The sequence below is a fragment of the Calliopsis andreniformis genome, unplaced genomic scaffold (genome assembly GCF_051401765.1).
Source record: "Calliopsis andreniformis isolate RMS-2024a unplaced genomic scaffold, iyCalAndr_principal scaffold0022, whole genome shotgun sequence".
Taxonomy (NCBI): Eukaryota; Metazoa; Arthropoda; class Insecta; order Hymenoptera; family Andrenidae; genus Calliopsis; species Calliopsis andreniformis.
This window is the reverse complement of record NW_027480432.1, coordinates 13,013,998-13,041,650: the sequence shown is the minus strand read 5'-3', so window position 1 is coordinate 13,041,650 and position 27,653 is coordinate 13,013,998. Positions and strand designations below refer to the sequence as shown.

General features: G+C 37.7%; 1 protein-coding gene across 1 annotated transcript in view; it reads right to left on the bottom strand.

Annotated features, from left to right (window-relative positions):
- Positions 1 to 2,485: 2,485 nt before the first annotated feature.
- Nachralpha4 (nicotinic acetylcholine receptor alpha4) overlaps positions 2,486 to 27,653 on the bottom strand; it is a 160,436-nt gene continuing 135,268 nt past the window's right edge. The window contains exons 11-12 of the mRNA XM_076391263.1: positions 11,792 to 12,041; positions 2,486 to 2,704 (exon numbers count right to left, since the gene is read on the bottom strand). Of these exons, the coding sequence (XP_076247378.1) occupies positions 2,513 to 2,704; positions 11,792 to 12,041 (442 nt within the window). The 3' untranslated portion in view covers positions 2,486 to 2,512. The remainder of the gene's footprint in view (positions 2,705 to 11,791; positions 12,042 to 27,653) is intronic.

Below are 27,653 nucleotides of genomic sequence, written 5' to 3'. Positions count from 1 at the left end.
ATCGACATCCTAACGATATTCTCCATTGATAATATTTCGATATTATCGACACGTCAAATTGTCGATAGCATTTCGATATTATTGACACATCAAATAGTCGATAACATACCGATATTATCGACATACAACATTTGTATATTCGTATGTACAAATAGGTACGTCACTAAATATTAAAAACTAATCGATAATATTTATAGTTCACACACCTAATCTGAATCGTACAACCAACTATTATATCTAGGATTGTGACACCTAGAATATTTTTTTTCTTAACGTGTCGGATGAACAAGTTTTATATAAAACACGCGACGTATGACAGTTCCTGTCTTTTATTTGTGAAACGTTTTTAACCCTTGACTAGGAACCGAATAATCGATTTTTCTATAATTTACACTTTAACTTTTTCTTTACCTCCCCCATCTTTTCCCTACCAAGAGTTTAGCTAAACTATTTTTATATTACTTTTAACCTCTTCGATACTGTAGACGGATATATTCGTCAATATCCAGGGAGTCTCAAAGAAACGGGAAATTTTGAAAATTGTGTTGGTAGCTCTGGGCGATTGGGAGCGCTGAGTAACTATTTTCTTAAAAATATTTGTTTTCCAAACTTTTCCGTTTTCATGAGATATCTTGTACATTAATACTAAATACCGAAAAGGTTAATAAGCTTGTTATTTTAGTGTAACTCGATTAAGTAATGGCAGCTTCGTATTACGATTTAGTTGAGCAGGTTATACGGGTTATTTGGCTACAGGTGAGGGAAAATTTCGATGGCGATTCTAAATATCAGATTAGGAGCTCGTTAATAAATGACGAATTTGATAGTGGTGTTATAGTGTGTAAATGGGATTTGGGTTTGGCTTATGCTGAGTTAGTTTTGAGTCAGATCTGCTCATACCTGGGTTAGGTTTATTAATTTCGAATGTAACCCGCACTGTATAATCTTAACTGTTGGATTTGTATTATTTATTTAATTTCTATGGTCTTCTATGAAATGTAAAAACAGTGAAGACTGCAAACATTCACTTGAGAAAGAACATGTGAAAATTTAAACTATAAGCCATTTTTATATTTAATTTTTTTAACTGTTGTACACCGAACCAAGAAACTAAAAAGAATTGAAAGTAATAGTAATAATATGTATGTACTGTAAAAATACAATTGTAATGTAAAAAGTGTAATTGTCGCGTCTTTTATTTTTTACGGTTCGGATTATTAATTAAAAAATAAAAAATTTCTTAGAATGTATCTCGATGTCTGAAATGCCGTTAAATTTGTTCCAAATTTTTCGTACACAATGTTATGTGAAATTGGAAAATTTGGGCCAAGCTTGGGTTAGATTTTAAGGTGGTTAGATCCTGGTTAGGTCTATTATATTATCTACAATTTATTATATTATAAAATTATCAAATTTCAAAGTTAGGTTAGATCTTAAGGGAGTTAGATTTGTAAAGGTTCAGTGTGTTACGGAACTCAACTTCGTTATTTTTCATTTTCTTCCTACTTTGATATTTGGAACCATCCGCCTCTAAGTTTTCCCCCGAAGCACAGCCGAAAACCCAGTATAAATTTTTTCAAAATTCTTTCAGCTTGACGAGGCATCGATTGATTCCCTTTTTCACAGAATAACCTCTTTCCACAATATCGAAATCAGAACCAAATTATCTTGAATTATATTTAATTAAGGCAATTAAACTGAGGATTATTTCACACATTATGTTTCTACTGACAGTTGTTCCCTGTTCACTATATATCCTTCCTTTACCGCAATAACGACATAACCCAAAAAATAACTTTGTTTAATTAGTATTAAAAAATCTGATTTCGTGTGAAATAAAGTTATTGCCCTATTTCTTGAAAAATTACGATTTTTGGGTTGTGTCATCCTTGTAGTGAGTGAGCGGTATATAGAATCAAAGTTTTGATTAACACTACAACTAGCGAGTCGAATGTGCGTCTATTGTTATCAAACTGCAAAAATTACATCATTTTGAGAAAATTCATAAATCGTTTATGTATGTCCCCAACTTTTTTCAGTGTCTCAGAAGAAAAAACGTAACATTTTCCTGGAATAAAAAATAAGCGTAAATGTCATTTCAGCTCCTCTACTAGTTCTAGTGTTAAATGAAATAAAACGAAAATGGAGAATTAAAATAGCCTCAAATCTTCAATGCTCGATATCTGTTGGTGAGGTAGGTTAGTTTTTAGCTCGTTATCAAAGAACTAACCCGTCCACTCACGGACACAACGACTGACGACTCTTAAACAGCCACATCAGGAACAATATCGAATTTTTTCGACAATTTAAAAACAAAGACTCTTTTAGAGTTTCCTTCTGGAAGATTTTCTTCCTTTCGATATTTTCCCCCTTTTTTCGTATACTTTACATTATGGAAAAATTGGAGCCCTTTTACCGTATTTCCTGTGTTATTAAACCGGAAGTTGATAAGTCCTTGAGACTAGGATCGCAGTCCTTAGTCTTTGCTTACGGTACAGGGCTCGGGCATGGACTATTGCGGCGGGCAATTTATTACTGTTGTAGTTGCGAATTCGCTGAATTTCTTGTCGATTGGGACTCTGTCATCGTAAAGAGTGGGTGCCTGGAGAATGATTGCAGCTGTGCCAACAAGGACCGCCAGAGTGAAGATCCAGAGGAAGAGTCTATCGAGGACCATTGCGACGTATTTCCAGTCCTCTTTCACCTTGAGAAATATAATTAATTGATATTATAAAAAGGTTAAAACAGTACTAAAAATATCAAAGTATTTCAAAGTGTCATACACTTCAATTTTTCTACAGGTTTCATACTATATTCTATACATTCTACTCCATATTCTATACTCAAGACTACCTAACCTGCGGCTCGCAGATTAAATTGCGCCGTCGTTCGTAATCGTCCACGTCTTGAAGCGAGCGCAATACATAGCTTTTACACTAATTGCTAGCTTGTGGGAGAACTGGCTGACTGATCGTGGGAGTTAAACAGTACTGGCGGGGAAGAAGTTCGATAGCCGTATTACAAAAAACAGAGCTAATCCACGACAAAACGCACAGGTAAAAAACTTATTGTCACAGATTCATTTCAAATCAAAGAATTTATTGATAACCTTACGAAAGTAAAGAATATTAAATTCTAGTTGGTTTAAACTAGCTGGTCTAAATGGTTTTTGAAATATTTAATGTTAAAGTTCCAAAAATTTTATGAAATCTGCTGACACGCTATCACTTAAACAGTAATATTACGGTTATTTCTTAAAACAATGCTCATTTTAGAATTCAAGGAATGTTTTTTCTAACTATATTTGAAAAATATATATATCAAATGTCAAAGTTTCAAATTCTGATTATATGCTATTCCCAACAATGGATAGAACTTTAAAAAATACCATTTGATTCCTTGAATCTTTATCTCAAAAGTGCGTTTTTTAAAAAGATGGAGCAATATCAGGAATATTAAAAAAAAAAATAAAATTAACTACAACGAACACCGCTCGGATTCGCGCGTCCACTATGATCAGCTAATCACATTGCCCTATGTTCGTCTGAGTAGCGGCGGACGTACGTTATAATCAATTTTATTTTTTTTTTAAGTATTCTCGACATCACTTTATCTTTTTGAAAAACGGATGTTTAGCTGAAGATGCAAGGAATCGAATGGTATCTTTTTTTAGCTGATCCATGGGTGGAAACAACATCAAATCAGGATTTAAAACTTTGACATCGATTATTATTGTCTATTAACAAGAAAAAAAGTAGGCTATCCCGAATTTTTCTGCTCATATTTTAGCAGTCTGTTCTACGAGCAAAAATAAGACTAAAATATTATTTAACAAAAATATGAAATATGAAATATGAAAAATATTATAAAGTCCATCAATTATGATAAGACGACACAGTTAATGACTGTGTTAAATATGTAGAGTAGGATATGTTTACTGTTTTTGTAATATTGAGTTTGTATGAGGTCACAGTGTGCACTACGAATGTAGTGATTTCAGTTTCGTTTTGCCTTGTGAACAAATAACATTCTTGAAAATACCAGGAGTATTTTTTCTATCTATTCAAAAGGCAAAACGAAACTGAAATGACTACGTTTGTAGTGCACACTGTGCCATCGTACAGATTTAATATTACAAAAACAGTAAACACACCCTAACCCAGATCGCACCGTACATGCAAAGGACGTCCGCTTCAGGTTCAGTTTATATCCGAACATCCTACGTCCATTTTGAACATCCCTAGGATGTTCTTAAGACTTAAATTACGGAGATTCTAGAAACATCCCTTTCTTAAGTCTTACAACTGTTCACAGGACTTAAATTTCGCATATTCCAATAACGTCCATTTCTTAAATATCGCGAGTATTCTTAGAACTTAAATTTCGTATGTTGTGAAAGTGCCCACTTGAAAAGTTCTACGAATGTTTCTGAGGCTTGAATTTCGCATGTTTTAGAAACGTTTATTTAAAAAGTCCTATGGATGTTTTTAAGGCTTGCGTTTTGCATGTTTTAAGAACGTTCGTCTTGAAAACTTGTTAAATTTCAGATATTCTAAAACATTCCTTTTATAAATTTCGTAGACGTTTTGAAAAATAAAGTTTTAGATGTTCTAAGAACTACTCTCTTGTAGGTTTAACAGATGATGAAGACGTTGAAATGTTTTTAGAATACTCAAAATTAATACTTCAGTTAATATTTCTCAAATATGTATATTTATTGTAAAGCTAATATTTTCTGTGTATCATGGATAGGTATCATAATGTCCTAATACGCGAATTTAACGTGAGTCAACGTTAAAAGTGATCTGATTCACTATCACTTCGTCCTTCTTTGGACGTACATAAGATATCTTTGTGCTACCTGAGAATCTACACATTTATGTTACTTAACTAAACATTATATATCTCGTCTTATCCTGATTGGGGAAAATAGCACTATATTTTTCATATTTCATATTTTTGTTATAACTTTTTAACGAAGCACTTATAGACTTTTTGTTACATGATATTTTAGTCTTATTTTTACTTGCAAAACACACTACTAAAATATGAACGGAAAAATGTAGAACACCCTATATACAGGGTGTTCAAAAAAAACCGTTCAATATTTATATGGTATATAGGATACACTGTACTGAGTAAAAAAGCTTTAGTAAACATAGGTCGAAAGGTCAACCGTTTCTGAGATATAAACATTTTTGTTTGCTAGTATCATGATTGACTTACTTGCTTCTATCGCATGCGATGTTTACTTTAGTGTTTACAAACCGCGTTCTGAATGTTCTTATTCAAGTGCCGACAGTAGATTTCATTGAGAATCAGTCAGTTGTGAATCGGCGATTGTAGATATTACACAGTTACAAAGTATCGTGAAAAGGTCAGCGTATTATTCGAATGAAGAAATGGCAGATATGCATTTTATGTATGGCTGTGCTAATAGAAGTGCTTTATTTGCACGACGTCTTTACGCGGAAAAATTTCCTAATCGAAGGGTTCCCTCTCACATGCTGTTTCAAAAACTTCACCAACGTCTTTGTGAAACAGGCTCACTTACACCTTGCTATCGAAACTCTGGCAGACCTAGATCTGTATCGACACCCAATACGGAGAATCGTATTTTAAGGATTGTAGAAGAAAATCCCGAAACCAGCGTAAGAAGAATATCCGATGCCACAGAAATCGGTACTACTCTGGTCTGGAGGACGCTTCATGAGCAGTTACTCTATCCATACCATATCCAACGGGTACAAGCCCTCACTCTACCGGACTATCAGGCAAGAACAGAATTTTCACAGTGGCTACTCACAAAATGTGCTGTGAATCCGAATTTCGTATCTTGCATTTTATTTACTGATGAAGCTACATTTACGCGAAATGGAATTACAAATTTCCATAATAATCACGTATGGACGGAAGAGCATCCTCATGCATTTATTCAAACAAATCACCAACACCGTTTCTCGTTAAATGTTTGGATGGGCATTGTGGGAGATCGACTATTGGCCCTGTAATACTCCCAAATCGGTTTTCAGGTGTTGCTTATTTCAACTTCTTGGTGAATACATTACCTCAGTACTTGAATGATATGTCTTTAGCAGAAAGATTATCGATGTGGTACATGCATGATGGGGCACCACCTCATTTTGTGCGTAATGTGAGAGACCACTTAAACATGGTGTTCGGTCAAAGATGGATTGGACGCGGTGGACCAGTTGCATGGCCTCCTCGATCCCCCGATTTAAACCCTTTGGACTTCTTTTTATGGGGATATTAGAAAGCCTAGTGTATTCCTCGCCGATAAATGATTTAGAAGAATTATATAATCGAATCCACCATGTTCCACCAATCCACGAATTCGACAGAAATGTGGAATTTTCGAGAGAATTCGCCACTCTGTAAAACGAAGATGCCAAGTGTGTGTAGAAATGGAAGGTGGACACGTGGAAAATCTTCTGTAAACATCGAAAATTCAGTAGTAAGTCAATTATGATACTAGCAAACAAAAATGTTTATATCTCAGAAACGGTTGACCTTTCGACCTATGTTTACTAAAGCTTTTTTACTCAGTACAATGTATCTTATATACCATATAAATATTGAATGGTTTTTTTTAACATCCTGTATACACACAATTGGAAACAGAATTCCTTCGGCTTTAAAACGAGCCAAAAATAAAGACATTATCTTTGAAAATAAACGGAATATTACAGTTTAAGTAACGACGCGTCAGCCGATTTGGTCAAATTTTCGAAATTTTAACATTAAATATTTCAGAAATCATTTGACATAGGCAGTTAAAATTTGATATACTGTACTTTTGCAAGATTATCAACAAATGCTGTAAATTTGGAAAGAAAACAGAGAAAATAAATTTTTTATTTGTACGTTTTGATGTGGAACGGCTTATATAGGGAGAGTTATACATTTTTGGAGGGTTGATTGTAAACTAACCTAGACCTAAAAACAATGAAGAAAGTTCATGTTTTCAATTAAAGAAATATTCTGGTCTAGACGTTTACTTTTTTAAAATTCTTTAGAAATACTTTTTGAAAAATCAGTAAAATATTTCACACTGAATTTTTGTGCATGTGTTTACTGATAGTTAAAGCATATAAATTATTTTTTTCAAGCGAAAATAATCAAAATTATACAACCTTGAACATCACTTAAAGTACGTTTTCACGGACACTAAATCGTGACTTTTACGGTCATGACAGGGAGTATTATGACTTTTGTTGCCGTGAAATCTAGATGTGACACTGAAATGTAACGCTATTACATTGGTTACATTCAGGAGAGAAAAATGCTCCGTAGACGCTACTGCACTCCCTCGAAGCCGTTCAACGAACTGCGCTGAACGCTTCGCTCAGGGTGCAGTCTGAAATTAGCTGAAAAAGCTGTAAATGTGTTTCGAATTTCAAAGTAACGTGCTGATTTTACTGAACTGTCACTATTTTGATACTACCTTTTCACATAAGTCAAACCTAGGGAACTGTTCATTTTCAACTATTTCTGCTGATCTGTACACGTTGCGTAACTGATCTGTAAGAGATGGTGTAGTTTCAGCATTGAGCTATACAGGGTGTAACAAAAATGTCGTAGTTCCTTAAAAGGAGTGATTCAGGGAGTGATTTGAAACAACTTTTTCCTTAGCGAAAATGTAAGATGAGGCTTCGTTAACGAGTTATTAACGAAAAATACCGGCCAATGAGAGCACGAGTTTGCTGCCCGAGCGATCGCGGTAGCGTTGGTTACGCGCGCTAGATGCTGAGGTTGTACTCCGAACAAGAAAGTCGTCATACATCGAAGAAAATAGCATTAGTATGAAAACTAAAAGCGACATAATAAATAATACCGAGTCCTTTTTTTGTTTATCACTTGAAGTGAATAATTACTTAAAATCGAGGAAAACTACGTGCAACGTAAAAACACGAATATGTAAATTTCTTATTCGCATAACGTATAAACGAAAAAGCAATACAACAAAAAATAAAGGAAGAGGAGAACAAACTTCACCTGTAGTTTGTAAACCTGTGTCACTGGGTCACTGTACCGATCCTGGTCATCGACCGTCGAAATGGTTTATGTTAGGGTAGAATTTTTTCAAAGAAGCTCCTTCTACCCTCGCATAGTTTCCCATCGTTCTATTATGAGTTAACTTTCACTACGACCACAAGATTGAGAGAGAAAAAAATCAGTATCTGTCAAGAAAACATATGTTTTGCAGAAGTGCACAACGAGTACCAACAAGCAGTTTTACAAAAGCGCTCACTCCACTCTTTTACTGCCTACGTATCCAATGCTTCGAGACAGAAAACAGACACATCATGCATCGGGCCAAAAGGGTCCGCGAAGAAGAGAAAGTCTTTTCCGTCCCCGAAGAATAAGAAAAAAATTGTTAGCACCATGTGTCGAGTTGTCGCTGCTAGGGCCAGTCTAACCACCTTAGCAGAGATCAGGGGCACGCGTTTAGGTAATTTATGGCTTTATTGCTTTGGTTTCGAAGGAGACATGATCTCGGAGTGTCCGAACAAAGAAGGTCTGAGGTGCTTAAACTACGTGGGGGGTACAAGGAGCTTCTTTGGAAAAATTCTACCCTACTATAAACCATTTCGATGGTCGATGACCAGTATCGGTACAGTGACTCAGTGACACAGATTTACAAACTACAGATGAACTAAATTTAATTCATTAATGATTATTATTTTTTAAATCTAACGCAGACTACTTTCAACGTGTTTATCTTCAACGTTAATTCTCCAATTCTCCGTTCAGTTTATCCTCTCACACTAAGTAATTATTATTTTTGATTCTCCTTAAACAAAAAAAATGTAGATTTGTGTTTTTACTTTGCGCATAGTTTTCCTCGATTTTAATTAATTATTCATTTCAAGTGATAAACAAAAAAAGAACTCGGTATTATTTGTTATGTCGCTTTCAGTTTTCATACTAATGCTATTTCCTTCGATTCATGCCGACTTCCTTGTTCCAACGCTACAGCGGCCTCTTGGGTGGCAAACTCGCACTCTCATTGGCTGGTGTTTTTTGTTAATAACTCGTTAACGAAGCCTTATCTAACATTTTCGTTAAGGAAAAAGTTGTTTCAAATTACCCCGTGAATCACTCCGTTCAAGGAACTACATTTTTGTTACATCCTGTATACCCTGGAGTATAATGCGCATGCATCAGAGAGATGACGAAAACAGATAGAGAGATATACATCGGTACACTGCTGTTGCTTCCATTGGCCTCTCATTGAAAGTACAATACTGTCTTGTAAAAGAGCCGTACATCGGGACTGTTCACGGGTCCTTTACGGGACTGGTATATTATTTTTTTTTGTCTTTCATCCTCGGCACAGTGAGGAATAGGGACAAGCCATAAATTTCGTTTGACACTGCCAGGGTACACGCACGACAGGAAAAGACAAAAGTAGAATATTCTAGCAGGTTAGGTTAAATTCGAACTACATTTGTCTCTTAATTGTTGGATAGCCAAATGTGTTTCCCAAGATATTCGGCGATCCAACTAGTTATTTTCGACAAACATCTCAGATTTTTAAAGCTTTATAAAAGTAAACCGTAACAGATATAATAAAGTGTATAAAAGCATATTACTTTATCTCTGCTTTCCAATGCATCTGCAAAATTACAAAACTCTCTAATTGTTAGGTTAGCACATTGGTATGTTATTTTACATACAGCACACAGAAAAATGTATGGCGTGTAATTCTAAGGACCCTCTCAGTTGTTCGACATGGGGACTCCTGCTGAGTGGTGAGCATAGTCTCAAGCCTTTTCCGGGGCCTGAAACTCGGCCAATTACGGGACAGTAATGTATACTAGTAGAAGTTTAGTAAAAGTTGGATAACTGTCTGAATCTATCTACGGTGTATAGTAAAAGTTGGATAACTGCCTGAAATTCGAGACCGGTAACAAACAGTTATCGAGCGGAGGTAAAGATTCTTTCCTCTGATAGTACTCGAGCCGAGGGTCCGAGCTTTCTTTTGAAGTGTTTTGAACGTAGACAAGGACAGTAAGTCAAAGAGAAAGAGGGTAGATAGTGAAGGCGACGTAAATGAAATATTATTAACATAATGCTAATGCAATCATAACATTTCTTTAATTTTCATAACTTTTTAATAAAACTTTTACAATCATATTTTTGAGATTCTTCTGATGAAAACTAGACCAAACACGAAATAATTTGGATCATATTTGCGTATTTAATGAATGACAATAACTTTTATTATTATAAATAGATATAATAAGTAAATATTATCCAAATTATACCGTGTTTGGTCTTGTTCTAATAAAAAAAACCTCATAAATATGTTAATAAAGATTTCGTTAAAAAAATACATAAAAATATTGTCCTTGCATTAGTATTGTCTCACCGACACACGGTTTCGGATATGTTTACCTTGCTCGATCCCTACTTCGCTGTCGAGTTTTGGGGCATCTCGAGAGAGGTTCCTCCTCAGTGGTGGGGATGACTACCAGGCACTTACGCCGTAGATAGGTTCAGGCAGTTATCCAACTTTTACTGTAATTGCTTAGTAGCCATCTCCACCACTGAGGGGATAACCTTTCTCAAAATGCCACGAAACTCGACAGCGAAGTAGAGACCGAGTAAGGTAATCGTATCATTGCTTGTGTATCGGTGAGACAATACTAATGCAAGGACAAAATTTATATATATATTTTTTTTAACGAAACCTTTATTAGCATATTTGTGAGGTTTTTCTGTTTAGAATGAGACCAAACATGATATAATTTAGATAATATTTACTTATTTAGTAAGTAAAAAAAAGACTTACTTATTAAATTAGCATATCACTCATTAAATACGTAAATATGATCCAAATTATTTCGTGTTTGGTCTTGTTTTCATCAGAAAAACCTTAAAAATATAATTCTAAAAGTTTAATTAAAAAATTATCAAAATTAAAGAAGTTTTATCAATGCATTATATAGTATTATATTAATGATGTTTCTTTTACGTCACCTTCACTATCTAGCCTCTTTCTTTTTCGCTCACTGTCTTTTTCCACGTTCAAAACACTTTAAAAGGAAACTCGGGCCCTCGGCTCGACTTCAGTCTTTTTAATATGCCAAAGAGGAACAAAATAATTAAAATATTGAAACTCAAACTTTGAAATGTCGCTGCTTTTTTAATTTTTAAAATTGTCCTCATTCGAATTCATATTATAACCACACTCATACTAATAAATATGTGTATTTATTTGTCTTTTTCATATTAGTTGACTGGTTGGAATCGTGTCAGTCAATGAGGTACTAGGTCATTGTACGAGGACACGTAATGCTTGCACAATTTTCATTATTTTTGCTTGAATAAAAATAATTTGCATGCTTTAAATATTAGTAAATACATACATGGCAGCTTAGTACAAAACGGTCTACTTATTTCTGAAAAAAAGATTCCCAAGGAAACCTCAAAAATGAGCGTTTAGACCAAAATACATACCGATGTAAGTACAAACAGAATGCAAAATAGCATATGCGTCCTGTCTGATTGTATATGCAATTGCAAGCCTATCTGTTTAGAAATAAAGTTTATCAGTTTGTCTTTAAAAGGAAAAGAAAATTCCTAAACGAGGTACACTCCTTCATCCTAATTGTAATTTTAACATAAAAGTTATTATCAATCATTATTATTTAATCATTTACGGAACAAACCCATTATAGCACTAAACAAATAAAAGATAAGCAATGAGAACGAAAGTATTATTATGAAACGATCAAATCATTCAATGATGAAAAACAAGTACTTTAGTCGAATCTTCGATCATCTTCGTGTGCTCGGCGATGAAGCGCACACAGATACAAGATTTATGGATTTCGGGAGGACAACGTGAATGCGAGAACGCTGGAGGGCTTCTTAAAACTGGACTTTTAATTTCTTCTATCCCTGCTTCTCCAGAAATGGAAAGGTCCTCGCACTCCGTGTGAAGAGGAAGAGGTGGCAGCGTTGGACCGTGAATTAGGCAGCTTCCGCCGAACCTTGCACCGTCCGTGAGACTGAAATTCAAAAAAAGTTATTTAAAATAAACTTTATGATTTTTTCTTCAAAATTCCATATTTCAGCTATAAATAGTTGCCATTTCGTTTAAAATTCGGAGATCGCCAAATGTTTCTAAATTCCATTTACTTTTACTACCCATTCAGTTTTTTGAATGTATCTTAAAACACATCTACAGAAGCTAAAAAAATCTATTATGTATTCTTTGTGAAAAAGTTTTTCAAAAAAAGACTAAAACTAACATTTGAAACTATACTTCGTTCACTGGGAGAACGCAGTTGTCGGTTGACGAGTTTTTGTACCCTTTGCGCAGTTCACGCCTACGTTCATTAGTTATTGGCTCTGTTACTCCCGAGCACATCCCTACCCATCAACCCCTTGTTGGGCCCTTGGAGGTCCTACCATTTCTAAAGAAAGTCACTTCTTCAAGTGTTAGCGCATAAACGGTGTGAAAGAAATTTTGAGCAAGCACACGATATTCTTTTAGATTTTAGTTTTCTCCGAAAGTATTAATGCGGCTCTGTTAGCGAATAAAAGTCTTCTTGAATATCGTCTCTGTCGACCGAAAACGTACTGGTACTAGTCAGAATTCTTACTGCGTTGCAATACCATAAACGACCCTAGATTTCCCGTGTCATAAACTACCTGGTCGCATCGAACATTTTGTAGGAAATCCAGGAAACAGTTCTACCGTTGCCGTTTCTTTATAATCAAATAAGCTGTGGATTCTTATACATTGATATCTCAATAAATATTGTTTCTTAATAGATAGAAACATTTGTTTCATTTGGACACTAGGTATACAGAGTAGAAAGAAGCAAGGCGTGTCCTTTTAGGCTCTTGAATCCTTCACCAATCTCAGTGGAAAAGTCAGTCGGGGCAATGGAAACCATCTGCGTGAAACGACTGCGTTCTCTCAGTGAACGCAGTATAGAACAGAATGGAAAGAGAGAGAAGGCCAATGCGAGCCTTATTCTTTCGTGCTCTCCCGTTCTTGAAACGGTTAAGTCCAACATTTCAAGTTATCGACTTAGAAGGGAACTCTTCGATGAAACCCAGTGGCAAGTTTAGCTTTTAAAAGTGTTACAAATTTTCCGAGACCTATTAAAATAAATCATTTATGTAGAATATTTCTTTTTTACTTGTGTTAGAGAACTTTCGAGATTTGAGCGAGGGTGTGTGAAATGAGAGAATAGATCGAGAGTTTTTTACTAAAGTGTTTTTAACTGCGGACACTGAAACAAATGTTAAGAACAATATACATAAATAATAGCACAACACTATTTTAGTATGTGCTATAGTCATGCATAATTTGTATAAAACTCAAGTTGTTTTGTTTGAAATTGCGTGTACTATTAGTATAAGAAATGACGTTTACCATTAGTATAAATTTGGTGCTGAAAGTGCAATACGCCGTACTTTTAAAGTAGTCAAGCAGATGCGATAAATGCATCCCCACTACCAATACTTTCTTTGCTCAGAGATCGTATACCACTGTTCCTTGCAAACAGCATCTTGTCCACTTTGTCTGACTGTCGCATGTGTTGATATACATATACTTGCACTCCTAAGCAAAAAGTCTGCGAGGTATGCATTAAGGAAAAGATATTCCGTCTTCCTTTGCCTAAGAAGTCTGAGAGGGAGTCTAGCCTGGTTGAGTTGGTTTACTCAGACGTTTGCGGTCCAATGAGTGTGGCGTCTATCGGAAGAACTCGCTACTTCATTACGTTCACTGACAACCGCACAAAATGGTGCAAAATGAGGTTCATTGAGCACAAAAACCAGGCACTCCAGAAATTCGAAAAGTTCAGGGCACTCATTGAGACTAAACAGGGGAAGAAGGTGAAGGTACTTTAGAAGGACAACGGTCTGGAATACGTCAAACAGAGGTTCAGCGATCTTCCCTATAAACATGAAATCTCACGACGTTTGACGGTCCCTTATAACTCGGAAAAAGAACAGGGTGACTGAGAGGCACAACCGAATCCTGATGGAGATGGCAAGATGTTTCCTTATCGAATCAGGCCTACCACTGTCTTTTTGGGCAGAATCCTTAAACACGGGAAATTTCATTCGGAACCAATGCCCCACGAGCAAACTGAAGGAAAGGATGTCCTATGAAACGTGGTACATCAGTTTCTTTGGACAATTGGGTTGTAAGGCGCACTTTCTGGATAAGACTTCCAACAGAAGCAAGCTGAAGCCGCAGTGCAGGAAGAGTTCTTTTGTGGGCTACAGCGTGGAGTCGAAGGGCTATTGGATCTGGATTCCAAGCGAAATGAAAGCCAGGGTATAACGTGACGTGAGATTATTGGAGGGGAACTAGATCTGGATTAACAAAACTTCCGCCGATTCTCGGCCAGGTGTGGAAGGTCTTCAGGGACGAGTCGAGTTGCCTCTGAGTCGGTCAGAAGCGGGACCTGCGGACTACAATTTCACCGACATCCAACTGATTGGGAGTCAGGAACACCCGGGCGATCGTGATTCAAATGCGGTATGTGACTCGACGGCCAAAGATGTGGACCCACAGGAGTATCGGAACTCTGTGCCACCGACCTCGATAATAACGGCGAAGCGAGGCAGAGCAAGGCCACGGAAGATCATGACAGGGAAACGTGGAAATCAGAAAAAGCGTATCATATGGTTGATTTCGTCGTTACAGACGAAACCAACATGGGTCTTCTGACGGAGATTCCGGTTGCACGGACGCTGTCGAGTCTGGAGTCAGACGAGTGAATGCGAGTAATGGCGAGCGAGGTGAAGTCCATACTGCTAAATGATACGTGGGAGATCACGGAGAGACCGGAGAGACGTAGCGTCATTGGGGCCGTTTCGTAATTCGAAACAAATTTGGTACCAACGGAGTCCTGGAGAAACGATAGGCCAGGATTATGGCCAGAAATTTTTCCCAGCAACTGGGAAGAAATTTCTAGGAGACATACGTGCTGGTAGTGCGTCTATGGATAATTCGACTGGCGATCGCTCTGGCGGCCTTCAGGAGGATGTATATTAGGCAGTACGACGTGACTACGATGTACTTTAATGGCATACTGAAAGAAGAGATATTCATGGAAGTCTGGAAGATGATAAAAGAAACTCTTCGATTTACGATTAAGGAGGATCAAATGAATGATCGCTTGTCAAATGAAGTAAGGATCACCCTAAAGAAACTTGTGAGTGGTCATAAGATGTGTCGAATGAAAAAGGCTCTGTATGGCCTCAAGCAAGCGAGACGCGCTTAGTACAAGCGTTTGGATAAGGAATTTCGCAATTTAGGAGCAGTTCCCTCAAAGAGGGACCCCTGCCCTTACCTGAAGAATAAAGGAGATGATCTGCTGATGATGGTCGTATACATCGACGATATACTTGTCCTATCACAAAACTTAGCTGAAGATACTCGTGTCGGGAGCGAGTTGGTTAAAGTGAATCACAAGACGGCATTAGGCTGAGTCAAGAGTCTTATATTTGCGACATTTTGCGACGGTTAGGGCTGGAGAATGGAAGCATGGCGACAACTCCTTTCGATATGGGTGTGAAGCTTGGGGGGGCTTTAGGCCGCCTTTGACAAACTGGAGTCTCCTTATCGCGAATTGATCGGGGTCTTGCTATACCTTTTGTTGGCAATACAGCCCGACGTAGCTCATGCAGCGAGGCTGTTGACTCAATTCAGCAAATGCTTTGCAAGGGCTCATTGGACTGTAACGAAGCACGTTTTGTGATACCTACGGGGAATCGCGGACTTGGGCATCACCTACCGGCGCGATGAGCAAGCGATCGAAAGATTCGTCGATACGGATTGGGCCGGATCCTCTCATGACAGGAGATCGTTCACTGGGCATGCGTCCATGATGAACGGTGGCTACGTCTTGTGGGACTCAAGGAAGCAGAAGACCGTCGTCTTGTCCTCTACGGAAGCAGAATATATGGCATTCAGTGAGGCCACGAAGGAGATGCTCTATCTTCGCTATTTTCTCCTTTAACTCGGCGAGAGTATGGATGTCATTATATTATCAAATGACAATGTCGGAACTAAGAAACTCGCCAGTAGTCCGGTTTTCTATACTCGGACGAAGCATATCGACATTCGGCATAATTTTGTTCACGAAATCGTTGAAGCAGGGCTGCTGAGGATTCACCACGTTGTGTCCGAGGAGATGTCTGCTAACATTCTGACCAAGACGCTCAGCAAGGTGCGTCGGCTCTCTGGACTTGCTTGAGACCCCGCTGAAAGAGACTAGTGCCTTTAGCGAGAAGTGTTGAGTCGATGGACTCTTAAACTCAGGCACTGACACCCAGCTAGCATCGCCATCTGAGGGCACACGTGGTGGCTTATGCGCGGACCGTCAGACCTTCGTCTATCTTTAGTCTACGTGTTGTTCGTTGTTCTTTTCTGTAGGTGCGTATCTCGTACCTGAGGTTATTTTCTAATAAACCCCAACTATTCTTTACGATGGTTAGTGTGTGTGTGTGTGCCAATTTTGCTTCTACCCCGCCGTAACCTGCTCCCTATCAACAAGCTTTCTAATTTTGAAATTATTTAATAATGTAGGAATAGAATTGTTAATATCTATTTATTGAGACAAGTATGCGACATAAAAGTACAATTAATAGACGTTTCGTAACCTTAAAGCTGTTGTCGTCGTGATCGTATCGTTTTTCGTACAAGCTGGTTGACCCGCGTAGCTCTGACCCCGCTCGCCGCGGGTGCGGTCTTTTGTTTTACGCCGATCGAATGTTCTCGAATATTCTCGCCTAATCTTGGTATCCTTTTTGAAATTAGGTGCGTATCCGGTCGTTACGCGTCGATGATAATACGAAAACAACACATACTCTAGCGCACACACACACACACTCGCACTCGCGTCAGTATTCACATCCTACAATAAATGTAAACCCACAAAGTTTGTGGGTTATGCAGCTTTCATTGTTGTACACAAAATGCGTTCATAAATGAATTTTTACCTTCGCAACCATGTCTTAATCACGGAAACTAGGTCGCTTAGAATAAATTTGTCATGTAATGCAACAAAATTTTTTACGGTAAAAATATGAAAATATCATTGTTTGAAAAATTTGATCCCCGGTTGATGTCTCAACAATGATTATTAAATGGGATCTTTCCCCTTTCTATTAAATTTGTTTAATTGATGACAGGTCAAAGCACTCTGCGTTCCATTATAACGGTTAGTTGATTATACTACTACAACCCTATATTATTTCTATAAAGTTTATGAAGAAAATGAACAATATCGCCACCCGATATTTGGCGTTAGCATAAAGCAAGTCGCTAACGTCTCTCAAATCCTGCAACGAGCTGCCGTTGCAGCAACCCGATATTAACGTCCGGTTAATACGTAGAATCTCTGGACGCCCAGTGGTTCTCCAATAAAGTTAATAATAATAAAATTGTCATTCACAACGGATGCATCAACAACACACAGTGTTATGGGAAATCCCTTGTTGATTGCATTCATTCCCGTTATTTCCACATGAATAATAGTTTTGCGAATATTTCTCAAATCCTTGTCGAAATACTGCCTCATTGGTAAAATTATAATGTTTCTCCTTTGTATTATTATCCTCTTAATTTTATATTTTATACATATACATATTTTTATGTATATCCGGAATCACTATTGTGCGAATGAATGCGAGTATGTAAGAATGTAGACTCAAAATTTAGAATGGTTGAGAGCATCACCAAACCTACTGTTTGAAGAGTGCAGAAATTAAGAGAACACATATACCATGCATACACGCGTGGTTTCAGGCGAGCCTCATGAGAGCGACCGCGACTTGCCGTCAAGTTACAATATTGCAGCATCAGCTTTTTGGTAGCTAGCCCAGCTTGAGTCCCGCCCGAGTGCTTCAAGCCTCGACACTTTTCGTTGACAAGTCGTGAGGTACGCGACGAGGGGCCCGTAGGCTAATTATCCTGTTTTCTATCAGTTTTCTCTCAATAGTTTCGAGCAGAGATTCACTCAAAAGTGCAGTGAGCCGGGAGAGAATAGACTCACAGCCACACGTAAAATCTCAAATAGTTTTAAAGTTTCATATAGTTTTTTTTTTTCTTAATTATTTCTTACTAACCAAATTCGGTTTAGTAATATAGTAATAATATCTCTAATCGTGTGTGTGTGTGTGTGTGTATGTGTGTGCAGTTTTCCAGGTATATTCCAGTTGTCTATAGTACTCCAGGTTTTTAGAAATCGGATAAAGACCAAGTAATTTAAGGAAACATATAAAATTTGTATAAGAAGTAACCAGTAGATTGGTGAGTCTCTCATTGTACATTCTTTTCATTTCACTTATGATTATAATTCTTTTTTTTTTGTTTTACTTGACTCTCCTGTTTAATGTTCTTTTAAAATGTGTTTATCATAAGAATATATTCACCTATCTTAATATTGTAAATGCAATGCAGTATATTTAATAATCAGACCTTCAAATAAGCCTCCACCCTCCCTTCGACAAGCATCCACTACAGGGCCTGTATAGGAGCGGACGAAAACGAATCCACAATAACTAATCTATCATCAAGGGTGAAGTAACTGCTCTACTTCATTGTCGAATGTACTGTTAACGTGCATAGCGTTTGAGTAGCAAACATTCCGCCGACCAACGCGACCGCGCTACACACGTTACAAAACATTTAAACGTCAATGCCGCTGACTCATAATGCGAATATTAAATTTAATAAAACTATTACCTATATAACTTTTAAAAGTCTCTACATCATGCTTTTAATTTGAGGAAAAACTAAAAAATTAATAATAGCGAAAAAAATGTTGTTCGATCAACCGAGATTTGTTGAACTGACAACCTCCAGATTACAGATCCGCAGCGTTGACATCTAAATATTTAGTCATTTTGTATAAAACTGACAAGCCAAATACTACTAATATTCTACAGTTTGTTTACGCTTATTAGTCTGGTTACGAGTTCAGACGAGTTACGTAAAGTAACTATGAAAGGACTCGATTCAAAGCTCCTTCCGTTGACCTTTGACTTTGCCTGGAAGTCACTATGTAAGGGCTGATAGGCATTTCCGTTGCACCCAATTAATAGATTTCTTCGAAATTAATATCTTTCAATTTTCTCGGAAACTCTGCGATGCAACCGAGTCCCCACCATTTTTCCCATAGATTTTTGACTACAAAAAGGCTAAGAAACTCGGTCTAGGGGGCTCATTCGTAATCCAGTTCGAGATTAGTACGTGGCTTAGACTGGAAAGCAAGATCGAGCATTAGTTCTCCTTCAAGCAAAAAGCTTTGAGTACAGTACGTAAACCTCACTGTAACGTAGTCTTAACGACGCGTCCCCCGCATACCTCTGTGCGTAATCGAGAGAGAGAGGACTTAGTTCCGCGACACGTAAAATCATAAACATTTGTATTCCTTTGAGTCAACTCAAACGTGTAATTATATACAGTTTTATAAGGTTTGTTAAATTGGACTTAGTTCAATCAAAACCTCTCCTAAATCCAATAAGAAGCGAACGCGTAAACGATCCCACAAATAATATATCTTTACCGCTCGAGATATATATTGTAAATTTACAAGTTACGAGGCTATATTAACATTTTCGCAATCCTTGCGAAGGTCCTTTTCCTAACCTACAAGTAGCTCCCGGTGTTAGCAGTTGCGCACTGATTCGTCCACGTCCCGTGGCTCCTGGCGAGTGCAAAGTTACTCGCTGGTTCGTCCACAGTCTTTATTCCATCCTAGTGGCTCCCGATACTCGCCAAGTTGAGTGTCGGTTCGTCCACGAAAACCTACCCAAATCCTAACGTGGCTCCCGGTGTTGGCAGTTGCGCACTGGTTCGTCCACATCCGTGAGGTGGCTCCCAACGAGTGCAAAGTTACCCGTTGGTTCGTCCACGAAAAAATAACAATATTCCAAAAACCCTGATCCTCGGTCAGACCATCTAGCCCTCGGCTCGTAACAGTCTCTACACTTTGACTCATGTCTCATCTAGAAAGCGTTCGTCCAGGTCGTGATATCTCTGTGTGAGTTAAAACCACTGTAAAATTGATATCCATACCAAAACGGTCGGACACGGACGGTGCCGGACAGAAAACAAATGGACGCGATGGTGCCGGACGGATAGGTTTGAGTAGACCTTTAGGTGCCATCTCGTGCACACCACGTACCAGCCCACGCAAACATGTTTTCAAAAATCTTCTTATACAGGATGTAACAAATATAGCCTTCGATATTTTAAGAGGTGGTAGGGGATCCGCAGTAGTGTTTGATGTACTTTCGTAATAATAATACTTTAAAGTTAGGATATTGCAAGGTGGGGCATTTAACTGGGAACACCTGAATATCTCCATCATTTATAATTGTATGAAAAAGCTCTTCAGAACAAAGTTGCACTGTTTGAAGGGACACATGTAACTGTAGCATTATTATTTTTCCAAAGTCATTCTTTTAATGAATTGAAGATCATCGATATTGTTTTAAATGACACTCTATAATTTTTTTCGATATCCCTGTATCCCTCATAAACTATACTGTTCCATAAATCGATAAACCCTACAGGACGAAAAGCTTCACTTTTTTAAATTTGATTCAACCAAGATTGGTGCGTTAAAGCTTTTACATATTGATTGGTTTTTGTCCGCCGATTAAAAAAGGAGAAAACAACAATATAGATGACACATCACTTGCAGTAGACTCAAGACAGGAGTTGCAGTAAAAATAGATGGTTTTGGATAGAATATCAAATGTTACAAAGAAATAAGAGACATTATGGACAAACATTTCTACATTTTGTCACAAACACCAGCAATGTGTGAAGTACAAAGTCAGGGCACCTATCCTATGGAGTATACTAAAAAAATCCTACCAAACGCATATACATATGTGTACATAGTTCAAATGGCACAATAATACCGGTCCATACAGGAATGTCGCAAACGCGAACATATCTGAGAACATATTGAGCGGGTAGATAAATGGAGAAGACGTACACTAGACAGAGTTAGAACATTCTGAGAATGACTGAAAGTACCCGAAAATCCTCGAAGGAGCGCGTAGGCAATGTTCAGAGCGAACATCTCGGGGTTGCCTGGACGGGTGATCGTCAGCGCGGTGAATCGCCTATATGTTGTGACGTGGCACCAGTGCCAGTCACAAAACCGAATCCTTCCTGGTGCAAGAGAGGCCTTTAGTACGCACCATCGGGAGTCTAACGCGTTACTAACATCACTTTTACGCTCAAGCTACCACGGTTATCTCGGTGACCTAGATGCGAACATTGGCAGGAGACAGGGGCTAGGAATCAGGGAGCGGCCAGGATACCAGCCGCTCCATGGTTATTTCGCACGGCGAGTGACGCGATGCCTAAATTGGGAGGCTGTTGTGGCCCATCGAGCCGAATCCAGGGCTTCACGATGGATGCACGAGGACGCACCGATGGCTGGGAACCAGCTAACGTGCGCGAGATTGACCATCTCGTTGACAGACGATGGCAGCGAGTCCCGGAAGTACATCGTATAATACTGCGCCTCGGATCATCGCCGCAAGAAGAGTTCCAGGGGCTCTCTACGGGTCCCTGCCAATTACCGGTAATCATTTGAACGGCGTCGATAATTATTGATCGCGAAATACGACCGAGCCAATCGGGGCACGGTAGGGGAAGCGTCGCGTGCCGAGATCTTGTTGCACGCAGCGATCTCGGCCTTCTTCTTGTACGGGAAGCCGACTGGGTTGCAGGTGGTAAGTCTTCCTTCATTGTTCTCCTCAGTTGATATGGAATAGCCCGGTTCGAACACGAAATTTCGAGAGGGCCGATTCCTGGTGGTCACGTAGGCCGTGTGGCAGGAAAGAAGCCTTCGCGGATGAGTTTCTCTAAGCCTGCGGGCTCGAACGAACAGCGAGCCCGCGGCTTAGCGGGGTAAAAGCGGACGGTTGTCGTGTGCGGACATACCTTCAGTCTGCCGGTGTCGAACCATTGAAACAACAGCCACGCGAACGGACCCCTTACGCGTGCTGAACGTGCGTTTCAGCCTCGTCGCCGCCCGTAAACCTTTGTAACGCGATCGCTTTAGCAAGAAACAGGTACCTCCCCTCGGTCACGTGTCGCGAGCCATCGCGTGTAATAACCTCGACCAAGAACTTGTACATTTCTCGCTAGAATATATTTCTCTTTATATCAGAAAACCATGTTTTGACTGGCTTTCTCGCCGTACGAACCCAAAATCCCAGACACGTTCCTCACCCTGCGACTGAAAGAACCTCGCCCCTCGCCGCGCTAAGAGGTAACCTGGACTGCGATTCGGAAAACGGGAGACGTGTTCCACGCAGGTATCGCAAGATACTTGGCGCCCATGGGAAAAATCAAGGCGTCGGACCTGTAGTGGCCGGATCCTACACGCCCGTCCTAGCCCGAATACGACTCAGCGGGACGGTCAAGTCACAATGTATAGCTCGCTGCCCAAATAGACTGAATTAGTGTTGTCCCGTGCGCTGCGACGGGTATTTTCGGAAAAATCGTATGCAAAATCCAGGTTACAACTACGTAGAAATGCGGTATAAAATTTTATTTATATCAAAACTGCAATTATAGACGAGTACAGACATCTAGAATTAATAAAATATAATGTAGGCAATCATTAATACGAATTAATATAACATGATTGAACAGAAATCTTTTTAATAGCGATGTATATTGTCTCATGCATTGAAAAATTTGTCTTTTACCTACTTTCAAACTCTGGCCATTTTAAAAGCAGGACTATTGGTTTATTATCCGGAAATGTATTAGAAACAGACAATCTAGCTAAAAATGCTTACAAATGGATAGTGCACAAGAACCCCAATGGACAAACATTTAAATGTTTGTTGAATCAAAACAAGTGTATCCAATTCCATTCGATACAAAATGTCTTCCGACTTCCTTTCGCCCATTCCATTACAACAATATGTGAATTTTCAATAATTGTCACTACATAATTTACTATGGTTAGTATTACTGTCATTATTAATAATAATAATCTGTACAACATTGTTATATATTTCACGTTGAACGTTTTTCTCTCTACTTACCACGAATCCTCGTACGATGACCAGATCAAGCGACTGCACGGGAGGAAGAAATCAAGGGTCAAATATTATTACCTCAGATTCGTCACCTTGGCAGCGAATCATAGTTTTCGAGTGAATGAATTTATAACTAAAACAGCCCGTAAACGTACTTTCTAGCTAGGCTACCTGTTTTCAATACATTTCTGGATAATAAACCAATAGTTCCGCTTTTAAAATTACCAGAGATTGAAAATAGATAAAAGACAAATTTTTCAATGCAAAAGACAATATACATCGCTATTAAAAATGTTTATGTTCAATCTTGTTAAGTCAACTCGTATTAATGATTACCTACATTGTCTTTTATTAATTCTAGATGCCTGTATTCGTCTGCAATTGCAGGTTTGATATAAATAAAACTTTGTACCGCATTTCTACGTAGTTGTAATCTAGATTTTCAAATACAAACAACAACTTGCTCTTCATTTTTCTGCAATACTCGTCGCAGCGTACGGGACAACGCCCATTCGGTCTTTCTAGAAACCGAGCTAAACGATTCGCCGCGCCGGCGCGGCGATCATCTGTCTACAAAGCTACGAGATGTTCGGTCCGACCATTGCCTACGTACTCCTTCGAGGAATTTCGGGTACTTTCGGTCGTAAAAATATTAATTCTCCCCAATCAGTACCCAAAAGATATTAAATAACCACCCAAAAAGCATTGAAAGATATTAACAGGCCCCCAAAAGTACCTTCAAAAAATGTTAATTACAAAATGAAATCCAAAAAATATTAAGCTTCAAAAAAATATTATTAAAAAACACCCAAAAAAATGTTTATTGCCATTTGATTCGGAAGAAGTACTGAAATCAAAAGTAGTTGACCTATTTATGAGGGTGTTTTAAATTTCGGTAATTACGAAACCATCGGAAAACATGAATCTATTTTACTTGGAGAAGGTACTGAAGTGAAAATAGTTGACCCGTTTGTACAGTGTGCTGTGCAACACGTTAATTAGATAATGGGGATAAGACATTAATATATGGATTAATAAATAGATTCATAAATAACGGATACATATGGAAATCAGAAAAATTAAACCTAAGGGGAACTTGGTGGTCCATTTTTATGAAATCGGATACCCAACTTGTGGCGTCATGTTATGACCTTAAACCTTATTTGTAAAGGTTACACGTTTTTAGAGTTTAATATCTTTTATATAATTGTTTCGGGGGCTTTTGATATCATTTAGACGTTTAATGCTTGTTGACGTTCATTTTTATGCGGTTAATATCTTTTGATGATATTTTTTGGGGTTATGTATTTCTTCAGTTTTATTTGTTACACCAGTTTTACATGTATATGACTTTGATAAAAATAGCCTGTCAAGTACAGCTTGGGTTTAATTTCTTTTAATTTTCACATGTATACGTTATTTATGTGATAGAAAATCACGATTAACGTGTTGTTGAGCATACTCTACAAACGGGGCAACTATTTTTCCATTTCAATATATTCTTCAAGTCAAATAGACTAATGGTTTCTGGCGGTTTCGTAATACCGAGATTTAAAACACCTTTATAAATTGGACAACTACTTTTGATTTCAGCACTTTTTTCGAATCAAAGGGTAATAAACATTTTTTGGGGTGTTTTTTCATTATATTTTTTTGGAGTTTAATATTTTTTGGGTTTCATTTTTGTGGATTAATATTTTCTGAAGGTACTTCTGTGCGGTTTATTAATACCTTTTGGATGCTTTTTAAGGGATTATTTAATATGTTTTGGATACTTTTTGGGGGGAATTTATATGCTTTGGATGCTTTTTGGGTGGATTAATTTTTTTGAAGATATTTTGTGGTTAAACTTTTCTGGAGATTTTTTGTGGGAACCAGAGTCTAAATCGAACTCAGCTACTTTGTATTTTTACATTTTAAATGTTTTTTGGAGAGAATTTGACTTATTTTTGCTACTGATATGTAGAAAATTATTATTTCTATACAATATAGTGTGTCCACGTGCCTTTTCTTATTTATTGTGCATATGTGATGTGATTTCCAATAGTCTATTGTGATATGTTTTCTAAGATAAATATATAAGCGTCTTTGGCACCTCATGACCAACACATTAAACGAATATTACACTCATTAGCATACTTCCATGCAGAATTCTTTTGCTTTATTATAGCACTAATAACTTTGTACTTTTTCGAAGCTATTTGCAATGTCGTAGTAAGCACAGCTTTGATATTATACTTATTCACTTTCAAGGATTATTAACACTAGATTGCCTAAGCAAGTCATTTTGACTGCTTTTGAATTTCAATTAAGAAAATAATGATTTAAATAATGACACAGCTTCTTATAATTTTGTGACTTTTTCTACAACATATAAATGGGTTAATTAATCATTGTTGTTGCCCCCCTCCCCCGTCCTTCACTTCCGGAATATACATCACTTCCGGTATATGTGTTATACCTATATTGCCGAAAAGCAGTCATTTTGATTGCTTGGAAAAGACCAGTTCGATAACATACAAGTTCATGATAAATTGTCGATTTCGACATATTCTTGATAAGTTGCAGTTGTTCAATAACTAACGTTATTGTTATTGTTATTGTTATTCGTACTTGTTATTCGAATCTTTATGCCAGGCCTGGCCACGTGCTTTGTTCCCTTTGAACGCGCTGTAACGTCATTCAGATGGGAAGGAGGATCTCTGAGTGTGAAATACATTTTTTTTATTGTTAATACTTATTAATAACTTGTTATATGACTGTAAGTGATATAAAATATATTAAAAATTACTGTTAAACAAATTTCTTTGCGCATTAGTTATTTTTTCACAATGCAGTCATTTTGACTGCTTTCAGGCAATATAGGTATATACTAAGCTCCCGTCTTTCTAGTGTTAATAATACCTAATTACTCATGAGCAACCTCTCCTTCAAAATTTAACATTATATTAACTCACTCTTTATTGTGTAACAACTTCCCCTGTATTAGGACATGTTGTTACAAAAGTCTTTGACTTTTTTATTGATTGCTTCTGTTACTTCTTTTTATTATTATTCTTATATACATTAGCTTTTATTATTAACCTTGTTACGAGACCAGACACGAGTAGTGCGAAAAGCCGGTGAGGATAGATATATGTCCAAAGAACATAGTGGTTGAAGTGTTAGTAGGTACAATGGACGAAACTGATGTCAGATCAGTGAGCCGTTGTCATTATTGTAAACGAGGACGAACCTGATATAAAATCAGGGAGCCTCTGAGGATAGATGTGCTTGCGTACGAAATTAATCTGTGATGCAGTGAGCCGCAGGAGTGTGAATTTCGTGAACGCACCTCATACGAAATCAAGGAATTACTAGGATTAGTTACACAGACGAACACAAAATAAATTGAGATGCTGTTCAGGAGGTTGGCAAGTTTAAACAGACGAACCTGATGCAAAATCAAGCTGCAGTAAGAACTTTGGATAATCTACAGGCGAACCTGGTGTCATAGGTAGCTGTGGAATGCAGTTGAATCTGATGCAAAAGCAGATAGCTGCCGGATAAGTTAACTTTCGTGAACGAACTCGAATGAATTGAGGAGCCACTAGGGTGGATACAGTTTTCTTTGGAAATAAGGGCATGCGGACTAATCAAATGTGGAATCAGAGAGCCTCAGGAAATGTTAGTAAGCCTCGTAATTGATGCAAAATGATGCAAAATTGATGGTGTTTTCTTTTAACAGGCAGAGACTCAAATATTTGGGAGAACGGAAAATATTCTCCGTATGTAGCAACCGTTTTGTTTAAGAATTGACGGATTTTGATAGCTTCCTAGCTGCGGAATAGAAGCCATCCAGCGGCAAAAATATGAAAGCCAGGAAACCACCTAGCGGCAAAAATGTAAAAGTCAGAAAAAAGTATCCCCGTCAGACGAAACTGAATATGTTAAATTACTCCTCCACGTACAATTAATATCTCGATATTTCAGCTCTTCCTATTTCAATTTACATGTGTGAGGGATCATTTTACGCGCACGGTGATATTTGTGACAGTCGTTAAAATCCATTACACACTATGTCAGAAGAATAAACTGGTATTAAAGTTTTTGGACGTTATGGTTGGTAGAAAAAATACACTGCTAGCCTCATGCGTCACCCAACTGCCTGGCGCAAGATGTTTCCGCGTCTCTTAGTTTAACTTGTGAAACACTTGAAAGGACGTATCAAATTACATTGTTCTAACATACACAGTGAGCACTTTAATTTTATCATGAAAAACATTAAGAAACAATTAATGAAGCGTGTACAATCCGAAAGCGAAGCATTTGAACGTTGTTTGTAAGGTAAGTAAACGACTTATAAAAATTGTGAAATATCTCACGAAATATTGATTTTCTTATATACCCGAATGTTTTTTTTGCACAGATTTACTTGAGAAATCGATAGGAGTAAACAAAAGTATGCAATTCCTCTGAAAAAAATGCATCTGCATTTTTCTGGTGCATCATTGCACACATGAGAAAATAAAGTCCCAGGAAAGTAGACACTATCATACCATTCAAGTTTTCCCTGTATCATTTTT